A 25,724-nucleotide genomic window follows, 5' to 3' on the forward strand; every position below is an offset into this window, starting at 1 on the left:
AAAGTGTGCACTACCATGTCTGGCTATAACTGGATTCTAAGAGACCTGAAAGGTCTAGCCTGAGTCACAAACCCTCCCAGTCTTTATCTGGCCACAAAGAAACTAAATACCCCCTTTTTAAAGCCTGGGATGTAAAAATAGTAAAATCAATCATTTTGGACTGGGGTCTTATTGGATGAATTCACGAGATTAAGTGAGCCTACCATCCTGTGAAGAACTCTAAAGCCAATCATAGAAATTGCATGCCTGGGAGAAGGCCTATGAGTGCTGGACGAACAACTAAAGCCAGAGAAGGGAATGGCGTTTCGTGGAATTCAAAGGTGTATCCAAGAGTCCTAAATATACTTTCCTAAGGATCAACGGGGAACTTTGTAAGCTAAAAAAAAGCAAACTTGAGACCAACAAGACCCTTGCTGGTACATGCTCTGGTCTGAAGTTTCTTGTGATAAGAAGAAGGAAGTAGAGGCCGTTGGAAGCTAGCCACTTGGTGAGACTGAGCCTGCTCATGCATTACGGCTAAGGATAAAGGCAGGGTGGAGCTGAGAGGCCCAGCCTCCTCAGCCCTGGGCAAGCTGACTTACTGTGGGTCAGGATTGCTGTGGGCCTGCCTCCACTGGCCAGAGCTAAATGCAGCCAGAAACTGCCCGTGAGAGCAACGCTTTGGCAGAATGCCTCTATTCTCATGGAATTTTCCCTCCAAATATTTATTGTTTGTGATCCCTGCCCCTCTCCCTCCCCCCCAGAAATGGCCATAATGTCATGATTTGATCCCTAATGTCAAAGAGTCCTGGGTTTAACCCTTACTCTGCCATCCCTACCCTTAATGGCTTTGGAGACTGTATGCCAGTCTCTTGGTCCTCAGAGTATCTCATGTGTAGAAGCAAAATGACAACAGCACCGCAAGTGTGCTACTGGAAGATAACACCAAAGAAACTCAGAACTTGGTGATGGCTTGGGTTTAGTGCCATAAGTGGGTTGAATGTACCATAAGTCTCTTCTCTTCCTACAAAGAAAATAATAAGTAAAAACCAAAACATTGGGTTTTTACATGGGTGGTGGTGGCACATGTCTTTGATCCAAGCACTGGGAGGTAGAGGCAGGTGGATCTCTGAGTTCAAGTCCAGCCTGGTCTACAGAGTGAGTTCCAGGACAGGCAGGACTATACAGAAAAAGTCTGTCATGAAAAACTAAAACCCAACCAACCAACCAATCAACCAAACAGACAACCAAACAACAAAGCAAAAACATCCACTGGGGATATCTGAAATAGCCGGAGAGGAGACAGACCCAGACCAAAGTCACCTTGCCCTGCAAGAACTTAATGGAAGTCTTGCTTGACCAGTGCCTCTCCCAAGTTGCTAACTCAGGCCTGGGTTCACGTGAACTTAATGCTAAGATCACTGAAACAGTGGGCTGTGTTGAACCCTTCACAGCAACCTAGGGAAAAGGTAGAAAGATGCATAGCAATTACTAATTCACATAGGACAGGACAAAAACTGAATAGCCCCCGTGTCCTCTCTTGAAATCCAGTGGGAAAAGGGACATCGTGCTTATGAACTTGAGCTCCCAACCAGCCAAGAGGAAGGGTGGCTGAGATAATGCAGACTGAGGAAGCTGAAGCCAGCATAGTCTCAGAGGCGCCTGTGGTGTCTCTGCCTTTGCCTCTGCAGGGCCTGTGACCCTTACTCAAAGCACTGGACTTAGCAGCAGTGCCTGCAGTCCAGTATCAACACCCAGGGGGCATTTGTTCTGTGCCCCCAGCCACACCGTTCCTAGCCCTAGCAACCCCTTTCACAGCTATTGACTCATTACTATGGCATTACCACAACCTGGTGATTTTACCCTTCATTTTGGTCTCATTAACTAACATAGAAGGATTAGGTAATTGTCTGAAGGACCACCACTCGAAAATGATAGAGCAGGATTTGAACCTACAAAGTCTGGATCCAGAGCCCACAGCTTTTATACACTCTATTGTGCTGCCTCTAATAATAATAATAATAATAATAATAATAATAATAATGGTTTATGGGAAGCTGAAAATAGATACTACTGGTAGAGCAAGTGTTCTGGCAGCTGAATGTTCTGGGGCGGGGGTCTGTATCCCGATCTTTGCTAATCCTTTACACTCACCACCCCCAATTACAGTGCTGAGGCCGAACCCCAAGCCCATCCATGTTAAGAACAGGCTCTAACTTAGCCACATAAAATTCTCTTCATATTCACCTGAAGATCCAACTTAATGTGTCAAGAGACTGTACATGGCCACCACATCAAGGTGTTATTTGTGGCTTTGGAACGTACTGCTATCGAGACATACCTATATTTTACTCTAAAAATGTTTCCTGACGGGCATGGTGGAGCAAATCTTTACTCCCAGCACTGGGAGGCAGAGGCGGGCTGATCTCTGTGAGTATGAGGCCTGTCTGTCCTAACAGCAAGCTCCAGGCCAGCCAGAGATATATTGGGACCTCCTGTCTGTCTCCACTTCTCTCTCTTTGTCTCTGCCTCTGTCTCTGTCTCACATGCACATACAGAGAGAGGGGGGAATAAGGAGAGGGGAAGGGAGGGAGGTGGGAAGAGAAGAGACTGTAGCATGTATAACTGTTGAGGGTAGTTTGGAAAGTATAAAAATAGCATCAAGGAGACCGTAATGTAGCTGGGTGGCAGAGCCCTTGCCCAACATGAAGGAGGCTCTGGGTTTGTCCCCGAGCATCACCAAAACAGTGAGAGGCCCACAAGTGCATGAAAGAACACAGTTCTCCTGGAAACGCTGCCCAGACATCATTACATTTTTTATTTGTATTTCCCCACCTCCACTTCTGCGTTTACATGATCTCTAAAACCCTCCTTGTCTGTCAAAGTAGCTTGTTTCATCTTCTGCTACAATTTTATAGACTAGTTCACCTGATGTCTTAAAAGATTTTGTAAAAAGCCTATTGCGGACAGGATGACATAGTTTTCACAACAGGAAAAACAAAACAATAACAAAACTTGACATTTTTTTTTTTTGAGGTACAAAGAGTTCTTTTTATCTGAGTCTCAGAAAGGCTTTGACAAGGTCACACAGAAAAGGATATACATGTGCAGAAAAAAAAAAAAGGAAGATGGCAGACATGTAAAATAGCATCATCATGGGAGCCATTTTGTAGTTCTACAGACTGTCAAGAAGCAATAATTGTGAACAAATGGGCACTGCTGTAATGCATGCAAAGAACATTCCTTAGGGACATTGATATGTCTAAACTTGATGTGAGGGAGAAAGCATTTGGCTTTTGACTTTTAGATGGAGCAGCGAGCAGGGCTGGGTGATAGTGAAGAGTGCTTGTGTCCATGTGAGGAGAGAGTGTTTCGTGAGAACAAGATCAAGATGCTACACCAGAGAAGAAAGAACTCAATGGGAGGGAGAAGATGAGGGAGCCTACTCTTGAGAGTTGTTTAATTTGTGATGTGGTGGTGGTATGTACTCACTTGAGAAAAGTGTCATCAAGAAATACATTGGAATTTTTTTATTTTTTAATTTATTTACTTTTGTTTTAGGTGCATTGGTATTTTGCCTGCATGTATGTCTGTGTGAGGGTGTCAAGTCAATTGGAGCTGGAAGACAGACAGTTGTGAGCTGCCATGCAGGGGCTGGGAACTGAACTTGGGTCCTCTGGAAGATCAGCCACAGCTTTTAACCACTGAGCCATCTTTCTAGCCCCCATGATGGCTTTGAATTCACTATGTAACTGAGGGTGGCCTTGAACTCCTGACCTTCTTTCCTTCAGCTCCCAGGTGCTGGAACTGCAGACATGTATCACAAGACCTGGCTGGGAAAAGAATTAAATTATCTTTGAAAACATTGTAGCGGATCACACCTATAATCCTAGCACCTAGAAGGCTCAAAGAGGAGGATTGTCATTTTAGGCCAGTTGCCAGTTTGAGCTAAATGGTGAATTTGAGGCTATCCTGGCTGTACATTGAGACCTTGTCTCAAAACACAAAAAAACAGCCTAATAAATAATAATAATAATAATAATAATAATAATAATAATATGCCCTTGGGAACATGGAGACAAGAGTAGTCTTTGGTATAATTCAGAGCTGTGGTTGGCCTAGAGAAAGACCATGGTAATCCAAGACAGGAGAAAATCTCCTCCACAGAAGGACAGGCCCAGAATTCTCTGTGGAAAAGTCCACACAGAGCGGCTGGGAGTCAGACATACAGAAACAGAAAGACCACGAGAAGCACAGAGAGGAAACACTTTTTTTTTCCCCACTATATGCTGAAACCTTTGAGCAAGGAAAATTGGAAATCAAATAAAAAAAAATCACAGATAATAAAATTACCTTCAAGATGAGGTACTGTCGAGAGATATAAACAGGTTAACAAGGACTAAGAGTCCTGGCAGAGGCCAGATCTCCCCAAGCTTAAGGCACAGAGAGAAAAGGACTCTGCGGAGAAAGCAGTTTGTCTGAGACTTTACGATGTCAGTTCGAAGCAACGTGAAAAAGTGGGGAGAGGTCCTAGAGCACACATGTGCTTCCTTTGTTGAGGGAGGAAAGAGGCAGTGTACTTGAAGCTGGGTGGCAGTGTGGTGTGTGCTCAAGTGTGCTTGTGCGGGTACGTGTGTGTGTGTGTGTGTGTGTGTGTGTGTGTGTGTGTGTGGTGTGTGGTGAGGAGTTTGGATTTCATCCCATATGAAATGAGGGTGGCATGCATAAAAACGTTCTTCACAGGTGTGAGTATTTGCACCTTTGGTCCCAGCTGGTGACATGTTTGAAAGAGGTTAGGGAAGCTTTGGGTTATGGAGCCTTGCTGGAGAAGCTGTCATGGTGGACAGACACTGAGGCGTTGCAGCCCACCTGACTTCTCCATCTCTTTGTTTCCTGTGTGCAGTAGAGATGTGATCTTTCAGTCTTCCAGCTTCCTGCATCTGCTGCCATGCCATGCCTTCAGGCCATAACAGATTCTCTATTTCTCGGAAGCCATTAGCCAAACAAACTCCTTCTTTTATTTGTTCTTCATCATGATATTCTATCACAGCCATAGAAAAGTAAGTAGCCCCTTTCCAACCAAAACCAAATAACAGCAACAACAAAACAAGAACAAAAGAGAAGCCAGGTATGATAGCTCACACCTTTTAATCTAAGCCCTGGGACCAATTTCTGAAAGTTCAAGAACAGCATGGTCTACATAGCAAATTTTAGGTCAGAATTGAGTGAGACCCTGTCTCGAAACAATAATAATAACTAACAAAAAACAAAAAAAAACAAAAAAAACAATCTGTTGCCAATTTTTAAGATTATTGAGCTTGGATATGACTGGCTGTCCCTATCAGAGCATATAGAAATGTATCTTATTCTTGTGTACAATCTTATTCTCGGCCGTTCTCTTGTACCTGGAGGTAGGGATATCTGAGACCAGTTGACCAATAAGAAGAGCTCCATCATTCCTCATTCTCCTAATGATTCATCACCCTCACTCTCCAGTGGGCAGAGCCAGAGCTGTACTCGTCCAACAGCAGGAACATAGCTATGTATTCTGCATTTGTTCTCTGCTCCCATATGGTATTTGGCAGAATCACTTTCCAAATCAAGGTTTTGCATTCAAGTTCATGTCCTCTGAATACTGAGTTGCATTTAAACAAAGAAAATAAAGACATCATGGCATTTCCTGCACCCATTCAATCTAGGCTTCCTTCCCTGGAAGGGAGTGGGATGATGCCATCAAATTTTAGTTGTTAAGCAGTTGAGCAGCATGGAGGCCAGGGCCATCATGCGCCAGCTGATTAGGTGACAGAGTGGAAGAGCCCATTAGCAGCTGGTAAAAGCTGATGTGAAGATAGAGAAGACTGAATTTGAAGAAACAACATTCTGGTATGTCGTCTATAAAGATAAGCTCTAGTGGGAAAGGGGCAGGGCCGCTAATGAAATAGTTCAAAAGGAAACATGTGTCATGCAGCCTTAATATGGGGCTTGTAATAAATCTGTCAGGGGTTCCTGTACCTCTAACCTCTGCAACCAAAAATGTCATGTGCTCTACAAGGAATTCCAACCCAAATATCCAGAAGTTCACAAGAGAATCAAGAATAGAATCTTCTAGTGGAAGACAGATAAATATCCCAGACTAATCTAGCAAAAAAAATCTTACAGAACACTTTCTAAATTCATACAATTATATTTCAATTTATCTCCCATTTTGTCTTTGAATGAAGCCATAGAGACATTGTCTTGGAACCTAGAACTTCTGCTTGTTTTTATAAGACTTTTATTTTACTTATCTATTTATTTATTTTGAGATGGGCTGCAATTAACTTTACCCAGGCTGTTTTGGTGAACTCCTGGGCTCAAGCGATCCTAGTGTCTCAGCCCTTGAGTATCTGGGACTATGGGTTTTACCCTGGTACTCAGCTCTTTATGGAGGGTTGAAAGTTGGATTGGAAAAATAGCAAATAATTTTTTTGTCCTGAACAAATACGAATAAGAATTAATGCAGTGATTCTGTGACTCTTGAAGACTTCAAAATTGGTAACAAACCAGCCAAACAAATGCTGTGCATAAGACACAGGTTTAAAGAATTCCTAAGAGGCTAAACTATGTCAGAAAATACTCCCCAGTGTTATGTCTTAATATATGAGTAAATTAAAACTCATGGCCACACTGAAAAATTCTTAGTTAATGACATGGTCAATTTTTATCTTACAGCATTGTACAAATTTTTTTTTCATTTCATTTATTTATTTAGTTTTATTTTATGTCCATTGGTGTTCCACCTGCATGAATGTCTGTGTGAGGGTGTCAGATCTTGGAGTTACAGATAGTTGGGAGCTGCCGTGTGGGTGCTGGGAACTGAATCTGGATCCTCTGGAAGAACCGTCAGTGCTCTTAACTGCTGAGTCATCTCTCCAGGCCCCTGTCCAAATTTTAAAATTTGAAACAAATGCATTTTAAAATCCAGACGTTAGGTGCTGTTCAGGTTCTACATATGAAAGGATGAGCTAGACTCAGGGATGAAGTCCGGGGAGGAAGTGAAGCAAAGAAAGAATGAAGATCAGAGGAGTCCTCCAGCGCCCATTACCAGCCTGGGAGACTCTTCAAATGCCTTCCAGAGATTTGTTTTCTCTGATTCCTTGATGGCGTGATGGGGAATTTTCTGTGTGACTCTACCCTCCCCACTATAGAGGTGGAAACCTCTGAAACAAGTGTCACTATCTAAGCAAAAATGGCCCCAGCCTTCAAGTGCTGAGATGACAGGTGGGCCCCGCCACACCTGGCTACCAGTCAATTAACTTCTGACAGGGTGTGAAGGCCACTAGAAAGAGAAAGGGTGGTATCTTCAAGTGGTGCCAGGAAAACTGGATATTCAAATGCAAATGAGTGGAGATGTATGCTTGTTTCCACGCACAGATATTAAAGCTAGTAAAAGACCTAACAAACTATAAAATTTATAGGCGATATCATTGGCAAAATTCCTCATGATGTTGGAGTTGCAAGTCAATACACAGCCCAATACTGAGGACATGCAATACCAGCGACAGAAATAAGTGAGTCAATCTTCATCGGATTAAAAAAAAATTGCATGAAAATACACCATCAAGGAAGACAGACCACAGAGACGGAGGAAAATATGTGAAAATTATCAAGTTGACAAGGAGTTCCTGTTCACTCTTCAATTCCAAGACAACAGAAAGCTAAAATCTCAATTCAAAAATGGGCAAAAAATTTGAATAAACAATTCTAAGTGGTCCACAGATGTGCTCAGTATCTTAGTCACGATGATAAAGCCATCAATATGCGATCTATGGTGCTTCCTCCTTTAGATACATTATTCAAATGGGGCGGGCTCACCTGGAGATGAGCATGAGAAGGGACATGTTACTGTTTTCCCAAAGGGTGTTTCTGTGGTGGGGATGGGCATGAAGAGCAACATGGTTGGTCTTGTGCCTGAAGGTAGCTGACATGTGTGTGATACCAATGGGTTTTTAGATAGCAAATGGAATATGCTTTAAAATACTTTAATTTTTTTTTGAACTTTGGATTGTGCATACACTTTTCATAGCAAGGATAAGGTGTATGTTATCAAATATGTCCTCCCGAAATCATGACTTCTCAACTAGAGTATGCAGGGGAACAAAGACCTTTTTGTGTATGAATTATCAGAAGTTCTCAAAAGTCCAAGGGATTGCACGTAAAAAGCACTATGGGCTTGAATGTGAGGGCAACAGGGTCCTGCTTTATAGAAAACAACATTTTGGCATCTAGTTCAGGGATGCATCTATAACGACTGGATGCCAGAGCCTTCACTGGTTATGGGTGTGGTGACACATGAGTTTAATCCCAGCACTTGGGAGGCAGAGGCAAGCAGATTTCTATGAGTTCGAGGCCAGCTTGGACTGCAAAGTAAGTTCCAGGACAGCCAGAGCTAAGTAGAGAGACCCTGTCTCAACAAAACAAAATAAAACAAAACAAAACAGAACAAAAGAAAGCAAAACACAAAACAAACCAAAGAGGCCCAGGTAGAGGTTGTGGTCTTGCTTAGAAGCTGGTGACCAGCCCATGAGTGGTGTAGCTGAGTAACCTGCAGTTTTATTTTTAGATTTTTGAAGAACCTCCACACTGATTTCCATGGCGGCTGTGCCAGTTTCCACTTTAGTTACAACACTGAATAAGGGTCGCCAGTCTCCCACATCCTTTCCAACATTTACCGTCATTTGTTTTCTTGATAATGGCCATTCTCTCTGGAGTATGATGAAATCTCAAAGTAGCTTTAATTTGCATTTCCCCGATGGCTAAGGATGTTGAGCACTTTGAAAAGCATTTGTTATCCAACTGTGCTTTTTTTGAGAACTCTTCAGTTTCAAAAACCACCTATCATTTATTTATTTGTTTGTTTGTTTATTTATTTTGCCCAAGATCCATCCGTAGCATTTATTTAATTGGGGAGGTGAGATGCAAAGGTAAACCAAATGGGGGAAAGGAGATAGAAATGCAGAGGAAAACTGGTTAATAAAAAAAAAAAGTTTGTCTCTTACCCTTTCTGGCCACTGCTGATGGCAGACAGCGCATTGGCCATTTTGTAATCCTGTTATTTGTATATCTTGCTCTCTGTGTATTCTAGGCACCAATTCTGTTATATGTATAGTTGGCAAAGATTGTCTTCTATTTTGTATGCTCTCTCTTCACTCCATTAACAGTTTCTTTTGCAGTACAGAAGCCTCTAAGTTTTGTGAGATCTCACTTTGTCAAGTTTTGGCCTTGTTTCCTGGAGTCCTATTCAGAAAGTCCTTGTCGGTGCCCATATTTTTGGGCATGCTCATTATTTTATCTTATAGCAGTTTCAGAAATTCAGGGCCAACACTGAGATCTTTGATCCACTTGGAATTGGTTTTTGTGCAGACTGAGAGATATTAAGATCCAGTTGCATTCTTCTGTAAGGAGATGTCCAATTTCCCAGACTCACTTGAAGAGCGAAATGGTGGAAAATCACGCAGATTTTATAAGATAGTCAGCAGGGTTGGGGTCTGAGCTGATGCATGCTTTCTGAATTGATCCAGTACTAGATGCCCTTGCCAGAGGTTGTTGGCTTTTGGGGGGAAGGTCATGGCTGAGAGTCTGTCTGTTAGGACACTGTTACCAGCACTGCCATTTTAGGGGAGGAGCTTTTGGACCTTGACAGTTGTCTTTCCCCCAGTGTGTCATTCTGCTTTCTCTGTCAAAAATCAGGTGGCTGTCATTACATGGACTTATATAAGGGTCCTCTATTCTATTCCACAGATCTATGTGTCTATTTTTATTACTATTGTGTCCCATGTGTTAACATACTTTCTACAAGGATTGATCAGTAAATATTGGGATTATGGGTGGTTAAGATACCTTTTTTGTTTTTATAATTATTTTCCCTGTTTTCTACAGTGAATGTATTTACTGTTAGTAATGTTCTGGGAAGGGAGGAAGAAGGAATGGAAGAAGGGCAGCTACCAGATATAGTGATGTAGTTACGAGAACTAACACCCCACGTTCTGCAGCACAGCTGGAGGTCAACAATCCTATATTCCAAAATGGCTATTAGTTCCACATACAGGAAATGTTCAATGTTTAAGAAAATTGATTTACCAACGACTAATCTGATCATTGCACATTGTACCTGTATATTGAGAACTGAACCTGTGTCCTCTGGAAGAGCAGCCAATGCCCTTAACCACTGAGCCATCTCTCCATCCCCTATGTGCATTGAAACAGCACAACATCTTCCATAAATATGTACAAGTGAAAATATAATCTGGAAAGAAAATCATGTTAGGATCAGGGGCTGGGATAAAAGTTACCACCAAGGACCAGAAAAAAAGAAAAATTGTCTGTAATCCCAGGAGCGTAAGGAAGTATCCTGTAGAAATTTACCTGGATATATGTCCCTGACCAACCCTCAGGGTTCAGGATCTCCTCAGAAGTGCCTGCTTATCAGTGTAACCAACAGGGTGGGTGGAATTCACGTCTCCGAGACCTGCTGTGTTTCCACAATACAGGTCACGGCAAAGTTTATGAAGTTTACACAGTTAGACTCTGCTGTTCCTGTGGGCAGGAACAATCTGGCAGGTGGTGTGGGTTTACTCAGGTGAGCGTGTTGTTCTGTCTTGCAGCTCGCCCTTGCTTTGTGGGAGAATGGAGTCCGTGGAGTGGCTGTGCGGGTCACTGCCAGCCCACCACGCGTGTGCGCAGGCGCTCAGTGCAGCAGGAGCCAATGAATGGAGGGGCACCCTGCCCGCCCCTGGAAGAGAGAGCCGGCTGCCTGGAGTACTCCTCATCGCAGGGCCAGGACTGCGGGCACTCCTTCGGTACCGATGTTTTCACAGTTGCTACCTTTGTTGCTTTTGATGATTTTTTTTTTGGCCACTTCCGGAAAGGTCATGGGCAGCGCAGGGAAAGTTCCATGAAGTGGAGGAGGTGGGATGGACAAGTCTGCCCAAAGTAGATAGGAAGTTCAGGAAATGCTTACTAAAGGGCTAGCCAGCTGCACAATGCCTCCTTCCCTAGCTTCCCTCGGGTGCGTGTGTGCGTGCGTGCGTGCGTGCAAGGGAATGGTCCTTTCCATTTTGCATGGACTCAATAAACCACATGAGTATGCCATCAACTGGCCCTTTCCCTTCTTACTGGGCACTAAACTCACATACTAAATAAGTGCTCTACCACTAGCGACAGTCCAGCACTCACATGCGTGCCCATGTCACTCCAGCACTCACACGCACACTTATGCCTTTCTTTCTCTTCAGTACTCACATGCATGCATACGGATTTCACTCCAGCACCCACATGATGCACGCATGTGGTTTTCACTCCAGCATCCACACGTGTGCATTCAGCGTTCAGTAAACCACCCCAGCTGGTGACGGGGACCGTTAGACAGGATGATGATAGTTCACACAGGATAGCAGTCCTCTATCCAGGGTAGCCATTTCACTCCCCTGGCGATTTTGCTAGTCCCTCTGGGTGAGAATAAAACCACCGCCACACTTTCTGAGCCAAATCTGAAGCAAGCTTTTTAAAACGCTGACCAAGAAGATGGACACTGGACAGATCTCTACCCGGGATTCCTGGAGAATGGCCCTGGATTATGTTAGTTAGGTACTTAGAAAGGCAAAACCCGCAAGGTTACATACATCCCTGACTACATACCTGGCACTTACCTATCCTCAAATACGTCCTGTGCAGTTGGGGCAACCAACCTTGTTTACTGAAGTGAACACACGTGGCTTGTTACCGTATATGAATGGCTCTCAGCATTCCAGGAAGTTATCTGTCTTTGGGCAAGTGGGGCTAACACATTAGAGGGCTTTGTTTTGTTTTTATTGGCCACTTGTGTTCTTTTATTTTTCTTGAAAATTGTTTATTCAGTTCATGTGCCCATTTGCTATTGGTAGTTTTTTATTTTATTTTATTAATTACATTTTATTCACTTTGTAAGGGGTTTTCATTTTATAGCTCTCTTATAACTTTAGCTTCACAATTTGTGATTAAGCAGGACTTTTAATTTACACGCTGCAAATTATGAAAAGCAGAAGAAAAGTGATACCTTTCTAAACGATGGTAACATGATCTTTTGGAAACACTCATCTCTCCTTTCAGGCTGACTGGACTGGGGCTGAAGTGGTCAGATTTGCACATCAGCTGAGAAGGCTTTTCTGTCTGGGTGCGGTGGTGGGCAGGTGTAATCCAAGCTACTCCAGGGCAGAAAGTAGAGATCATTACCTCGAAGAGTTCGAGGTTGCCTTAGACAACATGATCGGAGGCCATTTCAAATAATAATTAAAAAAAATTAAAAAAGGAAAAATAAAAAAGAGGGATCTGATGCGGTGTGGCTAATGAAGGAATGGAGGAAGTAATGCACTAGAAACTATGAATCTCACGGGGAAGTAAACAGAGGCCAGCACTGATGTGCTGTTGATCTGGACTGAATCCAATGGGGGCAAAACGATGACCTTCCTGGTTGGAAAACACCATATGTTTTTTATAAAAACCTGGAAAATTTTACATCAATGTGATCTTTATCAAGCAATTTCGTTCATTCTTTCTTTTTTCCATATACAAGTAAGTATTTATTTGCTGAAAGTCAGTTTGGTGCCAGACATGGGATGTGTGCTAGGGTTATGGTGGGGAGAAAAGGCGGTGTGAGGCCCAGACTCTTGGAGATTGCAGTTTAGTGGGAAGAGACATAATCGTCAGACGACCCCAGGAAATTAAACCTAGATATTTATATCTGTGGTAATTTGTTCAGCTGAAACAAATGGATTAGTCATTACGAAGATCTGTAAGCAGGAATGATGCGGTAATTCCCTTCACTCTTGAGGGACAGGAGTTTTGTTTTTTGAAATGAGCCCAAGAAATCCTGAGCTTCTCAGAGAGGGGCCAGCCTGCTTAAACCTGATGGTCAGTTGTGGACGGTTGGTGAAAGACATACGCCAATGGACAGTGCTTGAGCAGGGTACACGACAGGGAAAGCCTGGAGTACCTTGTTCTGGAGGCGGAGGAGTGCTCAGTGACTCCCAAGGTAGAGAGGCCAGGAGACTGATCTTAGTGATGTCACTCTCCAACACTGTGAGGTGCCTCTGGATGAGGAAGGCTTGCAGGGCGGTGGCAGCCTGGAGTCTACAGTGTGAGGCTGTCTCAGCAGTGACACCCAGTGGACACTGGGTGCAATGCCACAGGCAGTCAAGCCAGCCAGCAGGCTAAATGATTAAAAAGCTGCCTGTGTGATTGTTTAAGGATACACATGCGTGCGCATGTATGTATTTGTGTGTACATGCGTGCTTTTTTCAACAAGATCTCTCACTGGCCCGGAACTGCCCAAATTAGACTAGGTTGGCTAGCCATTGAGTCCCAGGGGTCTGCCTCTCTGCTTCCCCAGTATTGGGATTCCAGGTGCAGACTTTTCCCCACCCCCTACCCCGCCCCCAACCATGTCTGGCAGCTTCCACATGGTTTCTGGGGACCAAACTCAAGTCCTCAAGCACTTTACTGACTGGGTTATCCCCTAAGCCCTTATTTGGCTATTAAACAAAAACAAAAACAAAAAACAAAACTGGATATGGAAAATTTGGGGGTTGGTGCCAGCAAGCTTCTGAACTAGAGAGGACTCTATTTTCAGATTCTTGTCTTTTTCTGAAGGGCGGTGGAAAGCCATGGAGGTGTTTTCGGCAGGGGCCGCTGTGATCAGACTTGTGATGGCAAAGGACCCTGTGGGTCTGGGCCAGGCCTCAGAAACTTTTATTTCTAATAAGTTCCAAAGTGGTCCAGATACTCCCCGTCCAGGACCTCGTGTTAGGAGCCGCTGCCGCGGAATGTTCAAAGGCCTCTGTGTTTCCCAGCAAGCCTGTGACTGGTGTCAACACTACAGCTCATCCCCTGGGCGGGGGGTGGGGGGGTTGGGGATGGTGTAACCTTGAGGACCAAAGTCAGGACTGAAAATGTGAAGATTTCCCTCTTCTTTGCAAGCTAGGAGGTTGTTACTTGTGCATGTAGGAAGGCTGTGTGAACACAGAGTCTACACGCGTGTTAACCAAGGTCACCAGCAGCTTCACAAAGCAAGAGAAAAAGATGGTTGCACCAAATCCTTAGCAGGGTGTTATGGAGGGAGCTGTGAGATTTGGGACCATGTGGATGAGGACGTTAGGAGGACGCTCTGGAGCTGCTGGACAGAGAGTAAGCATCCCCAGACAGAAAAGACACGCCCAGGGCCCTGAGCCTGAACCATGTTTTCCTGGGGACACACTGTCCTCTGGGTGTAATCCTCACACACTTTCTGGTGCTCACAGCTTGCGTTCCGTATCTTTGTCTTGACTTCCTTGGCCGCACTGTCTTTCAGGTGAGAGAGACCCAGGACTGGGAAGTGGTGCGCAATGACCTGGGTGTTGAAGAAACCCTTATAGCAGCCAAATGCTATGAACGATGCTCTTCCCGCTAGGTAGACTCTAGGTCACAAGAGCCGCCAAAACCCAATAGTCACACAGCAACCATCTCGCTGGGCCTGCTGGGTTCCTGCAAAGGCCTGGACGGAGTCTGAATGCTGCCCTATGATTGCTTCCAGAGAGCAGGCCCTCTGGAGCTGCATGATTATTTCTCCCTGAGCCTAGTGTGACTGCTGCCCCAATGACAGGCCTCCCCTGCTGCTCATAGCAAAACAGGAGTGAAAAGAGATCCAGAAGAAGAAACATATCTAATCGTAACGGAACCAGGATTATGAACTGGGTGATTCTCAGTTTTTTTTCTTTACGAAGGAGGGCAAAATGTTGGTAAAATGAAGAGATTTGCTCTTAGGAAAGCAGGTCCTAGTGGGGAAAAACAGCAATGGTGTGGCCGTAGATTCACTTAATATCTCAGAAAGTTAAGTTGCCACCACTTTAATGTGCTAAACAATACATATTTATTATCTTACAGTTCTATAGGTCAGGGGTATGACAAAATATGATAAAGGGGTATGACAAAGGCTGAGGCACAAGTGGGGTGGCGTCCTTCCTGGGACGTGAGGGTTCAGTCTGTTTTTGACCTTTTTTACCTTTTACATTTGTGGGACTAGCCTTTAGAGGCTAAACCATCTCTCCCCCTTATTTTTTCATCTTGTGGAGAATAACTCTGTTCTTTGTCTCATGGTCTCGACCATCATCGCAGCTAACATTACATCTACCTTTGCCTTTCTTCTTGAAGTCACACCCCACCCAGTCCCACCAGATCTTTTAAAGGTCCCTAGCTGATTACCTGGAACCTATCTAGAAGATGGAAAACCTTTCATTTTCAAGTTCAACTGACTAACAATTTAGATTCCATCTGTATGTTTAATCCCTCTTTGCCATGTAACATCACACATTCACACATTCTGGAGAATAGGACTTAGAGATCTCAAGGGTGTGGACGCACCTTATTCTGTTTTCCACAGGGAATAGGACAAGGTCATTATCCTTGGCTTGCCCATAAAGACACTGGAGTTCTTCGAGGCAACTGATCGTGCAGGGCTAGCAGAACTAAAACTGGGAGCCTGTGGCTACAAATTCTGCACTACTTTCCCCTCCATATTGTCATCATTAAAATTAGGATTACAGACTCTGGTGACCAAGTCAAAATATAAAAACCCCGTGAGGCCAGTGAACAAGGGTATTCTCTTCTTAATGAGCTTTTCTCATTTAACTTAACATATATGCTTATATTTCATCTTAAAAACAAATAAAAACCCATAACTGTTGCACATTACTGAGGTTTATGTGCATTTTCCTCTCCACAAAAGACCAATGAGCATTAATATAGACTGTGTTTCCAGGTAGGGGCTATCTGCCAAATTTCCCTTTTATTTTCCTCTGTAATGTACGTACGGGGCAGAGGTCCTAAGTCTGTTTTTGTGGCATGCCCTGTGTCAGAGGGCTTATGAAATTCTGAAAGCAAATTTCATTTACTTTCATGTTCAAAGGAAATATGCGCAGTGCCGAGGTTTTTAAGAAGTGAAACTTGCTGTAAAAGTGAACAATGGTGGGTTCATAGGTTGCCAAAAAGTTGGCAAATGGCTTTCGAACAAAGACCATGTTTCATTTGAATATTGCTGCCAGCAAGGGGAAAGGAGTGGGGAACCATCATTTATGGAGAGATTGTGTCCTGAGGCACCAGCTATGTGCCTCCACACAGAAGCAGAGGTGGGACCGAAGGCAAAAATAACCTTTAAATTATTTACAACCCTCAGATATGAAAATTAAACTCGTGGGTTATTATTAAAGAGTGGCTTTGGTTCAAAGCGCTGCAGGCCATCTGGCTCCTAGTCTGGGTGCTGAAGACTCATGTGTGGGGAGGGATGTCCTGTGTCAAAACCCCTCAGCCACTGGGGTGGGAGCAGACGGGATCCTGGGGAACCGGCTTGCTTTTAAGATGTGCCGTATGCCAGGGCATGTTAAGGCTCAGGCAAGAAGTCTGGAGTTCAAGACCAGCCTGGGCTATATACCAAGACTCTGTCCCCAAAGAAACAAAGAAACAAGTGACAATATAAACATCACACCACAGACTGTCAACACGGGAACTAAACTTGAATATGGGATCTCCTGCAGTTCAGGCTGGTCTTGAACCTCTGATCCTCATACATCTGTCTCCTGAGTGATACCATCATGGATGTCCTCCCCCTGCCCCCATAGTGCTGGGGATAGAACTCAGGGCCTCACATTAAGAGAATACTCTACTAACTCACCTATATTCCCAGCTCCTGGAGAGTAAGTGCTAAAGACCAGAAGGTGAAAGCCAGGCATGGTGTCTGTGCTTACTGTTCTGGTGCTGAGAAGATGGAGTCAGGTAATCTCTAGAGATCAGGGGCCACAGTGACCAGCCAGCCTCATCAGAGACTCTGTCTCAGGTAGATAGCACCTGAGGACTGATGTCTGATGTTGTCTCTCTCCTCATGCATGAGCAACATAAACACATGCTGGTCCTGGCTTTGCCTGTATTTGGAAAGGTCAAGGACTTCTAGGATGATACATCTGCATTTCCAGCTGCTGCCCTTGTAGCTGCTACCCCAGCCAGACTTGATGCCAAGGAGAGTCTGAGGAGCTGGATAAAGATAAGGGATTTGGTCCTTGATTAATCCTCCCGGGACACAACTCCACTGGTTTTGTCTGAGAAACATGTAAATAAAGAGTTGCTTCTCTTAAAACTGAAGAGAGAGACAGAGAGAGAGAAGGGGAAGAGAGAAATAAAGGGAAAAGGAAAGAAAATCTGAAAGAGAATTAAGGCCTGCCATCTTGTGGCAGTCAAGTGCTGGGAAAATCAACATGTAGTATGAAGCCTCTTTTTTTTTTTAATTTAAATTTTTTTCATTTATTACAATTTATTCACTTTTTTTTATAAGTTAGTACCCTCACACCAGTTTGCTCCAGTGAATGATTTTCACATTTGAAAACCTAACATTAGCTTGTCTTTGCCCTTATCTAAATTGTCCAATTTCTGCAGCAAAAGGCAGGAGGGGCTGTTGAGAGGCCCTGTCCATACAATCTGTGCACTCACCCAAGTAGGGTTGGAAATACATGGAGGAAAACTGTCTGTACCAAATACATACAGCCTCCATGCTGTGTCAGAGGTCAGAGGTTGATGTTGGTTGGCTTCCTCACTCTCTCTCCACCATATTTTTTGAGATAGGGTGTCTCATTGAGCCTGGGGCTCACTGATTTAACTGCACTGGTTGGATAAAGAACCCAGGGACCCTCCTGTCCTTTCCCCCCAGTGCTAGGATTCTCTAGGAACTGCTGCCATGCCTGGATTTTCTTTTTTAATGTGGTTGCTAGGTGCGGAACCAGGTCCCCATGCCAGGCAGGTGCAAGCACGTTACCATCTGAGCCATCTACCACCCAGACTACTTCCCCTTGATACTATTCTCTCAACCAGGACGTCTCCAGCTTTTCTACGTATGACTCCCTTTCACCCTCCAAAATTTTACTTCATCCCAAGTGAATAAGTATACAAGAGAAGTAAATAAATAAAACGTTTACTGCCAGGAATGATGGTGCAAATCTGTAATCCCAGCACTTGGGAGGCAGAGACGTGTGGATCTCTGACTTCAAGGCCAGCCTGGTATATACAGAGTGAGTTCCAGGACATCTAGGGCTACACAGAGAAGCCCTGCCTCAAAACCCCTCCCACAAACAAACAAGTTAATAAGTAAAAAAACGTTCACTGATAATAAATCATAAAACAACTTATTTTAAAATGATTCTACATATAATTTTACCACTTACTAAAGATGAAAGCAAATATACAAAATGTAAGTGTGCTTCCTCATTTTAAATTAAGTCTTGGTTGAGCATTTGATACACAGGACACAAAACATCTTTGATATTTTTCAGAGTTGATTGACTTTGGACTTTATAATCATTAATGTTGAACACAGAGCTTCACATAAACATACTGTACAAAACAGCAGAAGGATGGTTAGGGCCATTTCAGAAATTGTTGGAAAATTTGTCCTAATTCTAAGCCCAAATCGTTGAATGACTTTTTATTTTTTAAAGGAAATTCAATCCAGCAACTCAAATAGCATTTTTTAAAAATGTTGAGCCAAAGGCAATGAATATCTTTATTTAATTTTCTGCAGTAGGAAAACATCATATTTTTATTCATATATTCTTATTAAAATTTATTTTTTATAAATTACAGTTTATTCACTTTGTATTCTAGCTGTAGCCCCCTCCCTCATCCCCTCCTAATCCCATCCTCTCTCCCTCATCTCTTCTCCTGTCCCTCCCCAAGTCCACTGATAGGGGACTGACCTGTGACCCTAGCTTATCAGGTCTCATCAGTACTGGCTGCATTGTCTTCCTCTGTGGCCTGGCAAGGCTACCTCCCCCTCAGGTGGAGGTGATCAAAGAGCCAGTCACTGAGTTCATGTCAAAGACAGTCCCTGTTCCCCTTACTGGGGTACCCATGTAGAGACTGAGCTGCTATGGGCTACATCTGTGCAGGGGTTCTAGGTTATCTCCATGCATGGTCCTTGGTTGAAGTATTAGTGTCAGGAAAGATCCCTGTGCCCAGAATTTTTTGTTCTGTTGCTCTCCTTGTGGAGCTCCTATCCCTTCCAGGTCTTTCTATTTCCCCCTTCTTTCATAAGATTCCCTGCACTCTGCCCCAAAGTTTGACTATGAGTCTCAGCATTTGCTTTGATACCTTTCTGAGAAGAGTCTTTCAAAGGCCCTCTGTGGTAGACTCCTGCCCTGTTCCCTGATGTCCATCCCATTTGCCTTTCTGAGTGAGGATTGATCATCTTACCCAGGGTCCTCCTTGCTTAGCTTCTTTAGGTGTACAGATTTTAGTATGTTTATCCTATATGTCTAATATCCACTTATAAGTGAGTATATACCATGTGTGTCTTTCTGATTCTGGGATACCTCACTTAAGATGATCTTTTCTAGTTCCCACCATTTGCTGCAAATTTCATGATTTCCTTGTTTTTAATTGCTGAGTAGTATTCCATTGTGTAAAAGTACCACAATTTCTGTATCCATTCCTCAGTTGAGGGACATCTGGATTGTTTCCAGTTTCTGGCTATTCCAAATAAAGCTGCTATGAACATGATTGAGCACACATCCTTGTTGTGTACTTGAGCATATTTTGGATATATGCCTAGGAGTGGTATAGCTGGATCTTCAGGAAGTGCTATTCCTAATTGTCTGAGAAAGTGCCAGATTGATTTCCAAAGTGGTTGTACAAGTTCACATTCCCACCAGCAATGGAGGAGGGTTCCCCTTTTTCCACATCCTCTCCAGCATGTGTTATCACTCGAGTTTTTGATCTTAGCCATTCTGGTAGGTGTAAGGTAAAAATCTCAGGGATGTTTTGATTTGCATTTACCTTATGACTAAGGACATTGAGCATTTCTTTAAGTGTTTCTCTTCTTTAAGCATTACTTTAATTCCTCTATTGAGAATTCTGTTTAGCTCTGTACCCCATTTTTTAATTGGATTGCTTGATTTGTTGCTGTTTAACTTCTTTAGCTCTTTATATATTTTGGATATTAGCCTTCTGTCAGATATAAGGTTGGTGAAGATCCATTCCCAATCTGTAGGCTGTCTTTTTTTTTTTTTCTTTTTTTCTGATGACAGTGTCCTTTGCTTTACAGAAGTTTTCAGATTCCCGAGGTCCCATTTATTGATTGTTACTCTTAGAGCCTGTGCTGTTGGTGTTCTGTTCAGGAAGTTGTCTCCTGTGCCAATGAATTCAAGGCTCTTCCCCAATTTTTCTTCTAACAGGTTTACTGTGTCTGGTTTTATGTTGAGGTTTTTGATCCACTTGGACTTTAGTATCCGTAGGTGTGTGGGTTTATTTCTGGGTCTTCTATTTGCTTTCATTGATTCACCATTCTGTTTCTATGCCAGTACCATGCAGTTTTTATTATTATTGCTCTGTAATACGGCTTGAGATTAGGGATGAAGATACCTCCAGATGATCTTTTGTTGTACAGGATTGTTTTAGCAATTCTGTTTTTTGTTTGTTTGTTTGTTTGTTTGTTTTTCCATATGAAATTGAAAATTGTCAAAGAGAAATTTTTAAATTCAACCATTCTAACACAACACTAGATGAAGATATACTAAGTTAATACTTCTACGAAAACTTCAAATCTTTGTTTACCATAAGTGATCCATTATATTTCAGTAGGAGTAGAAAACCTTGCATCTACATTAAAAACATGGCAAACCATAATATTTCAGGAAATAGGGTCAGAGCCAGTGCTTGGGCCAGAGTTTCCTGATACTATGGCACCTCACAGTACAAAGTGTACATTTTCAGAATCAAGGCTGCAGTGGAGTCACGTGATTCAGCGTGGATATGCACTGCCAGAAACATCTCACATTCATTGGGCATCTGAGTTTGAGTTGTGTTTTTGTTTTTGTTTTTTGTCATTGAACATCTAGAAACATTTCACTCTTGCCAAATTTTCACAACCTCCACATTCAGTTATAGGGATTCCATCTGGTTTCTGAGTCCACAGTTTAGGAAGCTAAGCAATAACAATGGTGCTGTATTGGGTAGTGTAGGTATTCTAGACCTTAAAGTATATAGGTAGAGCTGAGGATATAAGGTGTGTGCTTAGCATGTGTGACATCCTAAGTTTGATCCCTGGCACTTAAAAAGTAACAGAGGAGGTGCTTAAGTTAATTGCATTTTTTTTTAAAAAAGGACTTACAACGCCCAAGGATTCTGGTATGTTTTAGAGGCCCTAAAACAAACCTAGAGATACTAGGAGACCACTACAGAAGACCAGAGGAAGTAGGGCCTGGGTCTGGTGGCAATCCCACCTCTTCCTTTTCTCACTGCCCCACTCATTCACTGGGCAACCATTTATTAAGTGGATGAGTGTGCTAGGAGTACAGTGATGAACAAGTCTTGGGTTGACAGCAGCATGGACTCAAGAAGCTTGTCAATAGATATTTCACCTGACTTTAGGACTGAACAAGACACAAAGAACAGGTAAAGGAAGAGAGAAGAGGAAGGTAGTATTCCTGGCTCCTCTCCTTTGTACAGGATAAAAAAAGGAGCCACAGGAATCTTTCTCCAGGCTCTGGTTGCCAAGAAGCTTGGGAAAACCTGTATTTTTTTCCCTTGCTTCCTTTATTTTTTTCTCATTTCCTCTAATATTTTTTCTTCTCCTTTCCTTTTTCTTTCTTTGGTCTTTCTCTTTTGTCTATTTTTGAGCTTCGTTTATCACTGCCCTTTCCTCTCTTCTCTATTTCTTCTTTCTTTCTCTTTCTCATGCTATAATCTCCATTGCCGATCTCCTTTCGTTGCCCCCTCTTTATTTTATTTTTCTGTCTTTTTCTTTTTGGCCCCTCCTCTTCCTTTACCCTTCCACACCTGGAGAGGTCTTTGACTCCCTCTATGGCTGTCCAGATTCATATAAACACTGATTGAGTTTGCTCCAGAAGATGCTACAGCAGTCTCACTTGAGGCTGGGCCATTCAGATCTTTGGATTTGGAAACAGAGACCTCAGACAGTCTCTGTTTGGGAAACCTTATTGAGTACTTTGGCTGCACGAATACAGTGTCCTTCTCCCTTTTCTAGTTCCTGCCTTTATAACTAGCTCTGCATTCAACAAGAAGAGAGCAATACAAGCCGCATCTCCACAGTGGTCTACACACACCCAGGATGCCAGGTAATTTGTAGCTTTTAATTTACTGTTACGGTTTCCTTTTCTTTCTTTTTGTTCTTCCACTCTCTCTCTTCCCCTATCTCTTTTGGTTCTTCAAGACAGGGCTTCTCTGTAGTCACCCTGGCTGTTCTGGAACTCACTCTATGGAGTGAGTAGCCTCAAGCTGAGCGATTCACCTGCCTCTGGAGTGCTGGGACAAAGGATGTGTGTTACCATTCCTGGATTTCCTAGTCTTTCAAAGAGAGTGAATTCGTTTTGACTTTGTTTTCTTTTGCTTGTTTGGGCAAAGCATGAGTTCACTGTGAGTTTGGAAAATACTTGTCTGCTCGCTGGTTTTATGGTGATTTGGTTGTGTGTCTCCAGGGCTTATCTTTGAGGTGGTGTGAGTGAATAAGTGCATGAATGCTTCTTCCTCTGAGAGTCTTTTGAGACAGGATCTCACCAAGTATCTGGCTGTTTGGGAGCACACTATGTAGAGCAAGCTGGCTTTTAACTCTCAGAGATCTGCCTGACCCTGTCTCCTGAGTGTTGGCATTAAAGGAGAACACCACCATGCCCAACAGTTTCTGAGAGTTCTTCATGAACTGTTTTGTGAACTTGAAAGTTGTGTGCTTCTATTCAGCGGGCTTCTCATTGACACTTAATGCATAGGCTGGTAGGCTCCTCCACGCTCACCTGAGTTCACTCCATCAGATAAGGGAGACCTAGCAACCACATGTTCAGATCTGCAGGCTGTTTACTAGCAGTGAGTTCTTTTTATTCTCAAAAATTATAATATTTAGTTGATCAAGGTGGTAAACGCTTGCAATCCTTGCATTTGAGGTGGGGTGGAGTTAAGAGGATCAGGAGGAGTTCAAGGCCATCCCCAGATACACTGTTGAGTTTGAGGCCAACCTGAGGTATCTCATGTATGTATGTGTGTGTGTGTGTGTGTGTGTGTGTATGCATACATGTACATATGCCCACTATGGGACATTTGTAATGCCAGCACTTAGGAGACTGAGGCAAGAGGATTTCTACTAGGTCAACTTGGGTTACACAGTGAAACCTTGCCTCAAAAAGTAGTAATATTGAGCATGTGGGCTTGACATGGCTCCTTAAGACTTCTTACAGTATTGGGCCACTTCTGAGTATAGTTAAGTGACTTCTTGACTTCGATTGCTCCAGATACTGTATAGAGTTCAAGACAGAGTCCCTGACTCCTCACTGTGGTCTGGACAACCGTCCTCTGACCCGATGGATGCACTATCTCCGAGAGGGGTACACCGTGTGTGTGGACTGTCAGCCTCCAGCTATGAACTCCGTGAGCTTGCGTTGTTCTGGAGATGGTCTGGACTCTGATGGGTAAGAAAGGACAACTGACCCAGTTTTCTGCTTACCCGAGGATCTGTCCTTTATGTCCCAGAATGCTGAGCAGTATGTAGCATATCAATGCGGGCAGCAAGGAGAACCTGTCCAGGGCCCCAAATCCAGAGTTTTCATTCTCACTCTGGGGTTCAGAGGCTCTCTGGACCAGAAATACACAGGCCAGTTTGGTTATTGGGATTAGTTTTAGATTAAGCTCACCAAAGACTACCAAAAACCTGATCATTCCAAACATACTATAGAACACTTGAATCTGAATCTCGTGGGTTGGAGACTTAGACTATGTACATCCTTGGTCCCACTTCTTAGGACCAAGTGCACTAGAGTTTTAATAATCTCTTAGGTTAGGACCTAAAAACTTTTCCTATAAAATGTCACAGAGCAGTTATTTTTGGCTTTTCATCCAATATGTCCTTTGTCATAACTACTATACTTTGAACCATGAAATCAGCTATTGCTACTATTTAAACTTTTGTTCTAATGAAACTTTATCTGTGAACACCAAATATAAGTTTTGTATGATTTTCATGTGTTGTATGATTTCAGTGTATTCTTTTGGTTCCTCTTTAACTCTTTGTTTCTGTTTGAGACAGGGACCTACTCTAGCCAAGGAAAGCCTGGGACTCACTATGTAGGTCAGGGTAGCCAGGAACTCATGGCAGTCCTCCAGAGTCAGCATCATAAATACTGGGATTACAAACATAAGCGACCACACCTGGCTTCTTTCAACTCTTAGGAGCATAGAAGTAGGGGCTGGAGAGCTGGCTCAGCAGTTAAGAGTGTATGCTGCCGTTGCAGAGGACCCCGGTTCAGTTCTCAGCTTCCAAGGCTGTCAGATGGGTTTCCCAGGAGCAGCGATGCAGACCTTGTGTCTCCATGCAAGCCTCTCCCAATCCTGCACTCACTTTCAGTTGGACTTACTGATGCCACTTAGAGCCAGGAGAAGGAACCCCTGCAGCTATGGACAAAGACCAGTTTCGTCACACACACACATAATGGTTTTCAACACGTCGGGTATAACTGGTAAAAACAGATTAAAAGTAAAATACTGGCCTTTCCAGTTAATCATTATTCCCATCATGTTTTAATATTTAATAATTTGGTTCTCGTTTATTAGTCACTTGTGCCTAGTGGTCTCTACTGAGTTCACCACATGCGCAATAAAGTGGGTAAGGAATTCATATCAAATGAAACCTAATATTTGGATTTAATGTTTTTCTGAATACCTCATCTCTATTTTGACTTTAAATGAATTTATAATTCAATTTGTACCCAATAAAGAAAGCACTTAAACCCTGGTTACTATGAGTGACTTAATGAATAATATTTTTAATTCTCTGGCTTTGCTCTCTTTATACTTCTTCCATTTTTCATTATGAAATCAAAGAGTTGGAATAAAATGAAAGTGGTCTTTTGCTTAGACCCTCCTGACTTAATCATACACAAACACCACTGTCCTGTATGTAGCATCTATGTTCACCTGAGAGACGGACACGAAAGGCCATGGGCCTGACTGTTCTTGTGTAGGGATCAATTGGGAACTTACACTGACAGAACCCAAGAACAACACATCTTCTTTGTGAGTATAAAAAGTGGATGGGGAGTAGAGATGGCTCTGTGGTTAAGAGCACTGGATGCTTTTCCAGAGAATCCGGGTTTGATTCCCAGCACCCACATGGCAGCTCACATCCACCTGTGACTCCAGTTCCAGAGGGATCTGATGCCCTGTTCTGGCACCCACAGGCTACATGTGGGCAAAATACTCATGTACATAAAATAAAAAATAAATAATTTAAAAAACTGACTTGAATGTACTTTGAAAGTGTGTGATCCCCACATGGCTTATGGTTCTATTGTGGTAATAAAACACCATGATCAAAAGCAACTTGGGAACCAAAGAGTTTATTTAATCTTCTAAGTCTATCACTAAGGGAAGTCAGGGCAGGAACCTGGGGGCAGGAACCTGGAGGCAGGAACTGGAGCAGAGGCCATGGAGGAGTGCTGCTTATTATTTGCCTCTCACAGCTTACTTAGCTTTTTACAGCACCCAGGACCACCAACCTAGGGATGACACCACCCACAGTGAGCTGGACTCCTCTTACATGAAGCATTAATTTAAAAAAAATATACCACAGGCTTGCCCACTGGCCAGTCTGGTGAGATCATTTTCTCAATTGTGGCTCCCTCTTCCTGAACGGCTTTAGCTTGTGTCGATTTGAC

At 43.1% G+C, this 25,724-nt stretch overlaps 1 protein-coding gene across 2 annotated transcripts in view; it reads left to right on the forward strand.

Annotated features, from left to right (window-relative positions):
• Nucleotides 1-25,724, forward strand: part of Sbspon (somatomedin B and thrombospondin type 1 domain containing) — a 35,678-nt gene that overhangs the window by 2,663 nt on the left and 7,291 nt on the right. For both annotated transcript variants that reach the window (XM_021627007.2, XM_060385827.1), the window contains 3 exons: nucleotides 10,623-10,817; nucleotides 22,052-22,142; nucleotides 23,307-23,483. In XM_021627007.2, the coding sequence (XP_021482682.2) occupies nucleotides 10,623-10,817; nucleotides 22,052-22,142; nucleotides 23,307-23,483 (463 nt within the window). The remainder of the gene's footprint in view (nucleotides 1-10,622; nucleotides 10,818-22,051; nucleotides 22,143-23,306; nucleotides 23,484-25,724) is intronic.

This window comes from Meriones unguiculatus, chromosome 6 (genome assembly GCF_030254825.1).
Source record: "Meriones unguiculatus strain TT.TT164.6M chromosome 6, Bangor_MerUng_6.1, whole genome shotgun sequence".
In the NCBI taxonomy this organism is placed as follows: domain Eukaryota; kingdom Metazoa; phylum Chordata; class Mammalia; order Rodentia; family Muridae; genus Meriones; species Meriones unguiculatus.